This window comes from Phyllostomus discolor, chromosome 5 (assembly GCF_004126475.2).
Source record: "Phyllostomus discolor isolate MPI-MPIP mPhyDis1 chromosome 5, mPhyDis1.pri.v3, whole genome shotgun sequence".
Lineage (NCBI taxonomy): Eukaryota > Metazoa > Chordata > Mammalia > Chiroptera > Phyllostomidae > Phyllostomus > Phyllostomus discolor.
Window position 1 is genome coordinate 142,641,522 of NC_040907.2, and position 13,419 is coordinate 142,654,940.

At 35.2% G+C, this 13,419-nt stretch overlaps 1 protein-coding gene across 3 annotated transcripts in view; it reads left to right on the forward strand.

The window, feature by feature from the left end:
- Nucleotides 1-13,196, forward strand: part of MINPP1 (multiple inositol-polyphosphate phosphatase 1) — a 37,923-nt gene extending 24,727 nt beyond the window's left edge. Inside the window, exon 3 of one of the 3 annotated variants that reach the window (XM_036026954.1) lies at nt 9,971-10,074. In XM_036026954.1, coding sequence (XP_035882847.1) covers nt 9,971-10,074 — 104 coding nt within the window. Of the gene's footprint in view, nt 1-3,682; nt 4,023-9,970 lie in introns of those variants that run through there. The other 2 variants (XM_036026953.1, XM_028512152.2) reach the window with 2 other exon arrangements.
- Nucleotides 13,197-13,419: the final 223 nt, after the last annotated feature.

Genomic DNA, 13,419 nt, shown 5'->3' on the forward strand with positions numbered 1-13,419 from the left:
GTCATCACTCTTAAAATCTTTTTTAAATTTGGATTTAGAGTCTGTAAGTATGTTTATACATGTGTATATATCAACAATATTTTGTCATTAATGTTAAGGAAATATTTTTCACTTAATTCTAGAGTTGCCAAGCTACTATTTGCCTTCTTCATCTCTCCACTTTACATTGAGATTATACAAATACACAGGTTGTTATGTGTTTTTTTTTTTTAAGGTTTTATTGAATTTTAGAGAGGGGAGGAAGGAAGAGGAAAAGAGAGGGAGAGAAACGTCAATGTGTGGTTCCTCTGGAGTGCTCCCTACTGAGGACCTAGCCCACAACCCAGGCATGTGCCCTGTCTGGGAATTGAACCAGTGACCCTTTGGTTCACAGTCCAGCACTCAGTCCACTGAGCCACACCAGCCAGGGCTGATATCTTTTTATACCAACATTAAATTGGAGATTATCTTCAGTATTTCTGAATACTTTTCAACATAATTTTAAAGGCATGGTTTACTTCACAGAAAAATCAAAGATTGCAAATGTTAATTTGCAGGTATCAACATTTTGGTTAAATGTAACTGGCCCTCCAGATTTGGGGTCCTTCTCTCTTACTAGGCTCTTGACTTTTATTTTCCTTCTTAAACCCTCATTACAGTGATGGCATTAAGCTTAAAACGAGTACACTTGTATTTAACCAGCTATTGCTACTTAAGCAGCGGTGATTAGAAAAGCAGAATTTAATAGAGAAATGAGATGTATCTGGATTTTACTCTACTTTCTCTTCCTCATTACCTCTGTTAATATATGTTTATCCTGCTTTTTCAAAGTAAGGTTTATATTTCTGGAATATAATTGCTTGCCTCATGAGATCTTCTGTTTTGTGGGAGATACTCTCAGACACCAAAATTAATTGCTATAAATACTTGTTACTGCATTAAATAATTCATTATCTTTTTCTGCCTTTTCATTGGCTGTCAAATCTCTGGTATTTTCAGATTCCACTGAATAAGGGTATGGCTTTTTAAGGTTATGTAGTTCCATATTTTCACGTAAGATGGCAGCATTGAAATAAATGCATAAAATAGCAGTATTTTGGTTAATTAGCGCAATGTAATGAGAGAGCTTTGTCTCTTAAAGTTCTTAGAAACATATGTAGATTCTAAGTCCTCAGAACCTATTTTTACTCATCTTTTTGTTAATTTTCTGAAGTCAATGTTCCACAGAGTTTTAACTTGTACCAGGAGTCTCTTTCAGTGCTAGTTATTGAAAGATAACTGGCAAAATGAGGTAAAAGTTAATATAACTAGTGTTTGTACTCCTAATTCAGATTCAAATGTCCAGCTACCTTCTGGAGAGATACTTTTTGACTCTCAGTAGACTGTAGGTCTGTGAGACCTGGAAATTGGTTTATGTCACTGCTCTCCCTCTCAGTGCCTAAGAACAAGCGTGGGGTGCAGGTGGTGCTCAATATGTACTGAAGGAATATCCACCGTCTTTTTTTCCCTGTAGTCCTTATTTTAGTGAATGCCACCATCATCCTTCCAGGCATCCAAGCCGCAAACCTGTGCATCATTTTTTATTGGCTCCTTCATCTTACACATCTACTTAATCATATTGTGGGGTTTTGTTCAGTTTCCAGTTTTATGTCAATTTCTTCCACTTTTCTTCACCCCCCCACTGCTACCACCTCAATTCACATTAACTAGTATCTTCTCTCTCCTAGATTAGCACCTGCCTAAGTGCTTTCCTGACTTCAGTGTTACTCCCATTCCACTCTTAAGACAACTTATGCAGGCAATAAAGGGTGTACAGAGGTGAATACATTTAATATATTGTCTCAGAGAACACATGCCTAGTTTGGAGGATGTTGGTGAAACAGCACTAAAACAAAAAAGTGCTGAAGGACAATTAATTTGAACTTTGGAGTTTGGTAAAGGCTTTATGGGAGGGAGGAGTCTTTTGAGACTGGCTTAGTGAAGATTTCTTTCAGTAACCTCATCATATCAGCCCTTAATACTTGTTTTGACTTTTTTGAAAATAGCTTTATTGAAGTATAATTGATATAAACAGGACATATATAAAGTATACAATTTAATGAGTTTTTATATATGTGCCCATGCTATTGTCACCACAATGAAAATAATGAAATATCCATCAAATGCAAAAATCTCTTTGTGAGGCTTTGTAATCTACTTCCCACCCCTCATTCCAACCTGGGCAACCACCAATCTGCTTTCTGACATTATAAATTAATCTGTGCTTTCTAGAATTGTATAAAACAGAACAATATAGTATGTGCGGCTTGTTGGTTTGCCTTCTTTCAGTCAGCTTGATGGTTATGACATTGATTCACGTTGTTGTAGGTATCAGTAGTTCATTCCTTTTTAAAGCCGAGCAGTATTTCTTCTCTGGGTACACCACATTTGTTTCTGCACTACCCTTATGATGGACGGTTGGGTGGTTTCCAGTTTGATGCTGTTACAAGTAAAACTGTGAACATGTGTCACCTTTTTATGGACATATGCTTATCATTTCTCTTAAATAATACCTGCAGACATGGATTAGCTGAATCATAAGTAGGTGTATGTTTAACTTTTTAAGAAACTGCCAAAGTGTCTCTTCCCATCAGTGTATGAGAGTTCTAGTTAATTCTCCATCCTAGCCAGCACTTGGTACAGTAGGTCTTTTTTAATTTTAGCCATTATAAGGGATGTTTAGTAGTACTTTGTTTGGTTTTAGTTTGCATTTCCCTAAAAATAGTGATATTGAGCATCTTTTCATGTATCTACTTACCATCTGTATGTTTACTTTGATGTATCTGTTCAAATCTTTTGCCATTTTTTAATTGGGTTATCTTGTTGTAAGAGTTATATATCTGTATTTATAGATATATTTTCTAGTCACAAGTCCTTTGTAAGATTTATGCTCTATAAATATATTCTCCTAGTTTTGTGATTTGCTCTTTTGTTTTTGGAGTGTCTTTTATGGGCTGATTTTGCCCCACTATTGAGGCAATTTTTCCTGAGCATCTATTTGATACTCAACCTATTTTGAGGTTTTCCTAAGTTTGTCTTGTGGGAACACAGACTCTTCCTGGCCCTGTGTTAGCTTTGGGAATTTTTTCAGCTGTTTCTTTTTAATGTTTTTTCCCTGGGTAGACATATTTTTCTCACATGCATGTACTGATTGATCATTACTAGCTGAAAACCTGAGGGAAGTCCCTGGAGATCTGTCTTCTCTAGTACTCTATCCGGAGAATTCCAGCTAAACAAATCCTCAGTCCTATCTCTTCTATTCATGGAAAATTGCCATGCTTTGTTCGGGCTCCCTTCCCTGTGCTGCAGCCTGGAAACTCTAGGTGTAGCAGCCTGGATACTTGTTGGGGTTCACCTCATTTGCCTTCCCTTGCTCTTACTCTGACTGTTGTTAAATGTATGAAAATTGCTGTTTCGTATGTTTTGTCTGGCGTTATAGTAGTTCAAGACAGGAAGGTAAATCTGGTCCCGGTTATTCCATCTTGAATGGAAGCAGAAGTTATTTTTATGTATGTTTGCTTGAGAAAAAAACTTTATGCTTGAGTCACTCTAGTTCTACATTTGTGTCAAGCTGTCAAACATGCTTTTCCAGATGCCTCATTGAAGCGGATATTTCAATCAGATGTATAAGATTAAATTTTTTTCCTGGTAATTTTCTTCCCAGGGTATCTCATATCTGTGGCAGTTTGTGTTACTTATTTGTGTACTTACATAAGTATGGGGATTATATGGATCTTGTTTAAAAACATACTTCGTGTAGCATTAGTTGAGTGTGAACACATGAATTAAGAGCTTAGAAAGGTGAGTACATTTAAGGGAAAAGCATGCAATTATTGGTTGTTTTCTGGTTGAGCTTTATGAAGTACTTTTTGGGGATGTTTTACCTACTTTGAACATACACATAGTCATCAACCCTTATATAACAACATAATTTTAGATTTCAAATTAAATTTCATTTTTAAATAAAGATTTAACAAAATTTCCTTACAAACTTATGTAAGTAAAAGAGGGATGTAATTTAGAGAACTGCATTCTTATCTTGCTAGATGCAATTAGGCAATTCACTTGTCTTTCTTTTTTTTTAAGTCAAATGAAAGGGTTTGCCCTGATCCATGTGGCTCAGATGGTTGGGTGTCATTTCACAGAGCAAAGGTTGTCGGTTTGATTCCCAGTCAGGGCACATGCCTGGGTTGAGGGTTCACAAGAGGCAACCAATCAATGTTACTTTTCCACGTTGATGTTTTTCTCCCACTCTTTTTCCCTCCATTCTCCTCTCTCAGAGAGATAAATAAGATAGATAGGTAGGTAGGTAGGTAGGTAGATAGATAGATAGAAAGAATCTTTAAAAAAATAATAAAACAAAATGAGAGGGTTTGACCAGATCCCAGCCCTAAAACATTCATTCCAACTGTGTATTCCTATATATACATTCATATAGATTATTCACTTGTTTTCTTATATTTGTATTAATACTTAAAATTTTCTAGTTTTTTTGTTTGTTTTTTTAAAAGCTAAACCATGCCTTTTAAAAGTGGTTTTGTCACTTCTCAGACAATGTGACATACCAAGTTATTACAAGGCATTTTTATCAGAGGGAGAGCAGTTAAAGGTGTCCTATTCCTTGCCTTTGTATTTCTCATTCTTTGGGAGATTATTCTGCTAAGAGTTTTACAAAAAGAATAATTATTGCAAGTGGGGGATATCAGTTAATTTGAGAAATGTAACCAGTAGAAGTCGATATTTATTGATAGGTCAGAGTATGGAATCAGAATACAGAAGAAACAGGAAGATTGAGGAAAAATAGGAAAGTTCAAAGCAGATTGCAGAACATCTGATTTATTCTTAATTTGATGTTAACTATGTAAATGTAAAATAAATTTCATTAATCTTTTTAGACATTTTATATATAGGACTCATTAGGATAAAATTATTAGAATTCTCTGAAATACATGTGATGCAGGAGATATCAGCCAATGGTGGGTGACATAATTGTAGGTGTACTATGCCTTAGGATGTCAGATTGTAATATAATACAGAGCACAGGGATTCTTGGGATGTAGAGAGTCTGAATTCCCAAAACTGTATTCAAGTTTTTATGGGTATATATTTCTCTTGGATGAAGTCCCATTCCTTTAGTCATATTTTCAAATGTCTTTATGTCCCCAACATTAAAAACTACAGTTGCTGTTGGTATTGAATATGCTTCATTATTGATTGTCTTGGCAGCTCCTCCTTTAAAATATATTTACATCTTCCTGCCAATAGACTGCATTCCTTTGTTAAAGATAAAAAACTTGGTCCTTTCTATGTGGCATCCTGAACCTCACAACTCTGTTTATTGAATGGTCATGATAAAGCCACAGGTAACCATAGATAGGAGGGAATACAGCAATCTTATACTCCCCAACAATCTTATGACAAAATTTTGTGCAGTGGCCTTATGTTGGGAATCAATAAAGTAACTTTTTACATTCTTTGAGACTAGGTATACTATTCAAGGACAAGCTGGGGGTTAGGTTCTTTCAAATAGCAATTGGGCTTAACACTGACTGTAGGAAATCCGTGCCTGGCAAGTGTATAGTAACTTCAAAGATTCACTCTCTGTTGAGAAATGGAACAAACGCAACAGAAATTACTGATTTACTTTCCAGAAACCTGGCACATGCTTTAATGACCTTTGGTGAAAATTGGACTCTTAATAAATACTCTTACATATTTGCTTTAACATCTTTAGAGTTAACAAAAACAAACAAAAAATCCACAACCTTTTAGCCCCCACTAATTGAAGATATCGAAGTCCACAGTTTTGGTGTTTGGGTATAATTTAGAATAGAAGTTTTTTTTTTCCCATTTAACACTTATGCTGCTTAACTTTGTAAAGGGAAATTGAAATTGTGAGTAAGTCATGTAAAAAGGGCAAACAGGTGCAAACATGAGCAGCTGTTTAAGAGGGATTATTATTAACTCTTTGGAATAAAAATATGCTCTTTTTGGTCACATGTATTCCCATGACAGTGTTGTTGTTGTTGTTTTTAAATTCTTCTTTAGATCAGTTTTAGGTTCTAGCAAAATTGAGCAGAAAGTACAGAGAGGTCCCATAAATTCCTTTCACCGCCCCCCCCCACTGTTGATATTTTACACCACAGTGGTACGTTTGTTATACTTGATAACCCTACATGGAAGCATCATTATCACCAAAGTCTGTAGTTTGCATTAGAGTTCACTCTTGGTGGTGTAGATTCTCTGGGTTTGGACAAATGTATAATGACATGTATCCACCTTTGTAGTATCATGCAAAATAGTTTCACTGCCCTAAAAATCCTCTATTCTTTGTCTATTCAGCCTTCCCTTCCCCCTAAACCCTGGCAACCACTGATCTTTCTACTGTCTTCCTAGTTTTGCCTTTTCAGCATGTCATATAGTTGGAATCATATACTATGTAGCCTTTTCAGATTGGCATTTTTCACATTGTAACATGCATTGGCGTTTCCTCCATATCTTTTTGTGGCTTGATAGCTCATTTCTTTTTAGCACTGAATAATATTTTATTGTCTGAATATTCCACCATTCATTTACCCATTCACCTACTGAAGGACATCTTGGTCGCTTCTGAGTTTTGACAATTATGAAAAACAGCTTCTATAAACATCCATGTTCAGGTTTTTGTGTAGACACAAGTTTTTAATTCCTTTGCGTAAATATCAAGGAGTGCAGTTGCTGATCATGTGATAAGAGTATGTTTGGTTTGTAAGAAACCACCATACTGACTTTCCCAGTGGCTGTATCATTTGGTATTCATACCAGCAGTGAAATCCTGTTAGCGTTTGTGTTGTCAGTGTTCCAGAGTTTGACATGTGGTGCTGTTTGCAATTCCCTAATGAAAGAGGATGTGGAGCACCTTTTCATATAGTTACTTGCTGTCTGGTATATCTTCTTTGGTGAGCTTTCCAGGTCTTTTACTCAGTATTTAATTGGGTTTTTCTTATTGTTGCATTTTAAGAGGGTTTTTTAAGTATTTTTTATTGATTATACTATTACAGTTTTCCCAATTTTCCCCCTTTATACCCCCTCCACCCTGCCCCCACAACCCTCCAGCATCCCCCCCACCTTAGTTCATGTCCATGGGTTGTACATATAAGTTCTCTGAGTCCTCTGTTTCCTATATCATTTTTTATCTCTCCCCAACTATTCTATGCCTACTAATTATGCTTCTTCTTCCCTGTACCTTTTCCCTGCTATTCCTCCCTTCCCCTTCCCCACTGAACTCCCTCTGTGTGATGTCCATTTCTCTGATTCTGTTCCTGTTCTGGTGGTTTGCGTAGTTTTTGTTTTCATTGTTTTTCTTTTCTTTTAGGTTCATTTGTTGATAGTTGTGAGTTTGTTGTCATTTTATTGTTCATATTTTTTATCTTCTTTTTCTTAGATAAGTCCCTTTAACGTTACATATAGTAAGGGCTTGGTGATGATGAACTCCTTTAACTTGACCTTATCTGGAAAGCACTTTATCTACCCTTCCATTCTAAATGAAAGCTTTGCTGGATAGAGCAATCTTGGATGTAGTTCCTTGCCTTTCATAACTTTGAATACTTCTTTCCAGCCCCTTCTTGCCTGTAAGGTTTCTTTTGAGAAATCAGCTGATAGCCTTATGGGAACTCTTTTGTAGGTAACTGTCTGCTTATCTCTTGTACTTTTAGGATTTTCTCTTTGTCTTTAATCTTGGGTAACTTAATGATGATATGCCTTGGTGTGTTCCTCCTTGGGTCCAACTTCTTTGGGACTCTGAGCTTTCTGGACTTCCTGGAAGTCTATTTCCTTTGCCAGATTGGGGAAGTTTTCCTTCATTATTTGTTCAAGTAAGTTTTCAATTTCTTGCTGCTGTTCTTCTCCTTCTGGTGCCCCTATAATTAGGATATTGGAACGTTTCAGGTTGTCCCAGAGAATCCTCAGTCTCTCCATTTTTTTGGATTCTTGTTTCTTTATTCTAATCCAGTTGGATGTTTATTTCTTCCTTTTGTTCCAAATCATTGTTTTGAATCCTGGTTTCTTTCTTGTCATTGTTGGTTCCCTGAATATTTTGCTTTATTTCATTTTAGGTATCATTCATTTGTTCTTTCATTTTTCGGCCAAGATCAGTCAGTCCTGTGAGCATTTTGATTACCAGGACTTTAAATTCTTCATCAGATAAGTTGGCAGTCTCCTCATCACTTAGTTCTCTTTGTGAGGTTTTGCTGTGTCCTTTCACTTGGGCCATATTTCTTTGTCTTGGCACAGCTGATAGGTTGTAAGAGGGCCTTAGGTATTCACGAGAGCAGGGCAACCCTCGTCTGGTTGTTCTGGTTGATTTTTTCTTTAATTCCTTGGTTGTCAGAGTTCCATGCAGTCTGGTGATTTTGGTTGTTTATTGATTTCAGATTGGTGTTATCCTCCTTTTGGTTGTGCAAGGAAGTGAAGGGTTTCTACATATGTCTCCATCTTGGCTGGAGCCCCTTAAGAGTTTTGTTGTTGTTTTTTTTTTTTTTTACATATTTTAGATAATAGTCTTTTGACAATTGTGTCTTTTGCAAATATTTTCTCACATTTTGTGATTTATCTTCTCATTCTTTTGACACTGATGACAGTAGAGCAGAATTGTTAATTTTAATGAAGATTAGCTTACCAATTCTTTTATTGATCATACCTTGTACTAAAACTCATTGCCATACTCAAGGTTGTCTAGGTTTTCTCCTTTGTTACCTTCTAGGAGTTTCATTGCATTGAGTTTCACATTTAGGTCTATGATCCTTTGTGAGTTAATTTTTGTGAAAAGTCTAAGGTCTATGTCTAAATTCTTTTTTTTTTTCTGCATGTCTAGTATTCCAGCATCATTTGTTAAACTCTCTTTGTTCTGTTGCTCCTGTATTGTCATTGCCCCTTTGTCATAATTATGAGTTAGATGTTTCACTCCTACTTTCTTAAGGAGCCTTAAGGAAGATTGCTTTATTATATTTATTCTAGTTGTAACACTTGAACCACTAAGGATTACTAAGTTGAATTTCAGCTTGTAAAATAGAATAGTGAAGAAAAACAATTACGTTTGAGACAAGTGATTTATAGTCAGCTGTTATTTAATGGAAATACTTTTGAGTTAATGCAAAAAATACTTAACATTCTTTTAGATCTTGTAATTTATTTAAAAGAATGCTAAATTCTGCTTCTTACACTTAAAACCCAACCTCGACATTTAGTGAATTCTGAATTTTTTGTGTGTGAAATGAAAAAATTAAGAAGAAGGAATTTTTTCTTAATTATATGAAACATTGATTTTTAGGGTGGTTCCTGGCTTTGGTGTTACTGTCTCATGGCTAGAGGACTTAAACTGCAAACCAATATTTTTTACTAGTTTTTCTTCTCTTGTATCAGTATTAAATTCTATTATATTTACATTGTCGCAGTGGTATTGGCTTTGACTTGCATATACTCAATGTATAAATGGATCATGCAAATAATAAATGACTCATCCTGTGTTGGACAATGTGGAGTGACATATGTCCTGTGTAAGAGGTACATGTCTTCTCTGGAGAGCAACCCTCATTCCTGTTGTGGTGATTATTGCTTTATGGGAATATATGTTGCCAGATCTCTCCGTTTTTCAGGAGGAGCCAAAATCTGGATTTTTAAGAATCTTGAAGTCTGCCAATATTTAAATAATGTAAAATTGAAAAATATTTGTGCAGGTCAAATCAAGTAGAGCTATGGTCTGAATGGTACTGCTGTGTAACGTCAGACCTAAGGAGATGCTTCTTGGAAGTAAATAGAGGTTTTCTACGTACTTTAGATGACCTGATTAATTTATTACCAGTTAAGAAGAGAGGCTTATAGTCACCTGTTGTTTAGAAAGTTGTAAACTGCTTCTAAGTATAGATATTATGTTCTGTGACATGAATACTTTTTTTTTCTTGATTTCTCATTTAAGATCTCAGCCAGTTACCTCTCCAGTCGTCCTTCAGTTTGGCCATGCAGAGACCCTTCTTCCACTGCTTTCTCTCATGGGCTACTTCAAAGACAAGGAACCCCTAACAGCTTACAATTACAAGGAACAAATGCATCGGAAGTTCCGAAGTGGTCACATTGTACCCTATGCCTCAAACCTAATATTTGTGCTTTACCATTGTAAAAATGCCAAGACTCCTAAAGAAGAATTCAAAGTGCAGATATTATTGAATGAAAAGGTGTTACCATTGGCTCACTCTCAAGAAACTGTTTCTTTGTATGATGATCTGAAGAACCACTATAAGGACATCCTTCAGAGTTGTCATGCCAGTGAAGAATGTGAATTACCAAAGGTGAACAACACATCTGATGAGCTATGAGGACTGGAGAACATTTTTAATTCATCAAGAATGTATAGGGAGTGATTACATGCTTGGAATAAATGGGCAGTGCCTGCTTACAGAAAGCTTTTACATTACTTGGGTCTTACTGTCTTTTCATAGAAAAACATTGAGTTTCTTTTTGAGTCTGGACATGGAAGTGTAAAAAACAATTCTTCACTGGAGCATTCTTCTTAAGGGGAAAAATCTATTCAAAGAAATAGCTGGTACTACAAATGTTTACAGAAATTAAATACTTCCTATTTATATGAGAAATCTCACACTGAGAATATGTTTTCAGAATAATACTTCAAAGTGCTGGAGTAACAAAATATATCAGTTGGATGATCCACAACTTGATTGAACTGAGTCTAGGAACTTTACCAGTTGTGTTGCAATTCTCTCTTTTTTCCTCAAGTAGCACATTTCTGGTACTGTCTTTCTTAATCAGAAGTATTGTGATACACAGTATTGGGAGTACCATTTTGGAAGAAAGCTAACATCTCACTGAGAATTCGAAACAATATTGAGAAAGTCTGATTTAAAAGGACATTTTCACTGAAGGAAGACAAAACGTATAATAGAATAAATAGTTTTGTTAAGAGTATTTATAAAGTATTTCAACACCTTTACAGGAATTCCTTTTAACTTTCTACTAAGTTCTGCAAGGCTATTCCTTAATTATTATCATATCTGTTTTACATATATAACAATGGAGGGACAAAGAGGACTGTTAGCAATGTCAGATGGATGGAATCAAAGTTTCTTCAGCCCCTTGCTCAACAATTTTTAACATTCTGTTACTTCTATTTTGCGATTATGTGAAGTATTTTTGGGTTGCTGAATTTCTTTTTAATTCTTCTATTGTTTTTTTTTAAATAAAGATTTTATTCTGACTGGCTTAGTTTCACAAACATGAACCCATTTCAAACAAATAGTTCTGCCTTGACTGATGTGGGTCAGTGGACTGGGCTTGGTCCCTCAAACCGAAAAGTCGCCTGTTGGATTGCCAGTCAGGGAACAGGTCTGGGTTGCTGGCCTGGTCCTAGGTTGGGGTGTGCAAGAGGCAACGGATTAATGTTTCTCTCTCTCTTTCTTCCTCCCTCCCCCTTTCTCCAAAAATGAATAATTAAAATAGTTTTTAAAAATAGTACTGAGTTCTGTCAAATACCATGGAAATCATTGCTATAATAATAAACAGACTTCTTGGTCTTTTCTATTCCTTGTGTTGGTAAATAATCAGTAATTGATAATAAAGGGTTGGAATTTTAAGCAGCTTTGACTAAATCAGGCAGTATAATGTAATTTTCTTCTAATGGAAATATTCTCAAATTTTAACTTCTTAAAAAATGGAGATCCAATTTATTAAAAATCTAGAAAGTATCACAACTATATATTGAAATAAAAGAAGATGCATAGATCATTGATCTTCAAATAAATGTTCATAAAGTTCAACAGGTAAAACCTCTTGATTCATTAATATACTGTTGATTGTTCCTGCAAAAAGGTCTGATGGTTGCCTTTTCAAAGAAGTTTATAAACAGGCAGACAAGAAGAAAATACTATAATGAACATTCATGCCCATTGTCCTGTTTTATCAGAATTAGCATAATAATTTGGTTTAGATCCCAATGAGAACATTTGAGGACTTTTGTATGCTTCCCTGATGCTATTGCCCTCACTCCCTACCTAGAGGTAACCACCAGCATAACATTCAGTAATCACTATTCCATCTCAAGCTTGACTCAAAACGTGTAGTAGTAGTGTGGGAATTTTAAAATATTCTGTAAAAGCACATACCCTGCAAATCATTCTTGAATGAGTGACTTATTTTAGATGCTGTATTTGTTTTTCAGGACCTCTTGATCCTCATCATTTGTCATGAATGAATGCTATTAGTTCATCGATGCCTGTTGAGTACTTTTATGTACAAGCACTAGACTCAGTCTGTGGGCCTATAACAGTGGATGAACGTAGTTCTTTCAAAGGGGTTCTCTTAAAAAAAAACCTTGGAACAAATTTGCTCAATGTCTGATGCATTAAAAATTTTTCATTCATATGCTTTTTTATAGAATATGAAAGTTTTATGGGAGTTATTTAATTACATTGTTAAATAGAACCATATCTTTATAGTCATTGGTAAATAAAATATTTCAGGATGGAGGGTGTGGTTCATTTTTGCTAATGTTACAGAAGTTGTGATATATTCTGGTGCTATTCTCATTTTGGAAATGCCTGAAATAAAAGATTGTCACAATGAAAATTAAAGGTCTTATTTAGGATAGGATATGTAAAAAGTTGAACATCAAAAAATAATCTTTGGCTAAATAGTTCATTCACAGCAGGTGGCCAAATTACCCAATTAAGCCAAAGTTTAAGCACTGTTTGATCTGACACTGTAGTCAATTAGTAAATAGCCTATGGACATTAGCCATTTTTCTGTCTAATCTCCACCTTGATGTGTGCATTGCATTGTACTTACTGGTTTTATACTTACCATTTTTGAAGTTTCTGCTCTCCAACACATAATCATTCACTTGTACTATTTTGTATATAATCTTGATGTTAATTTTAACACTGACAGCAGAACTCAACTTTTATGATACCTTTACTTGAATGTTTTTCTTCTGTAAACAGCAGAACTGATGCAGGCCCTTAAATTTTTGGAAGTTACAAACAGCTAAACCAGAATATATGAATATATAAATATAAATTTTTGGAATATATTTCTCTAAGATGGTTTTTCATGTGGTTCATTAAATATCCGTGGAATTTTGACTGTGTTCTGCCAAATGTAAGCTGAAAATAAATATTTGCATTGCCATATAATTTGCCTCTACCTAGCTCTTCTGAAACACTTCATAGATTGCTTAATTCTCTCCTAATCATTCTTCCTATCTTGAGCATTTTCCTTAAGCAGCTCAATTCACTTTTAAGCACCTTCACACCACTCTATTCAGCTATTTCTAATTGGCGTGTGTGTGTGTATTTTTGAGAAAATTTCACAGCAAGAAAACATGTCATACTCTTCCAGTTAAAGGATTTGTAGTTT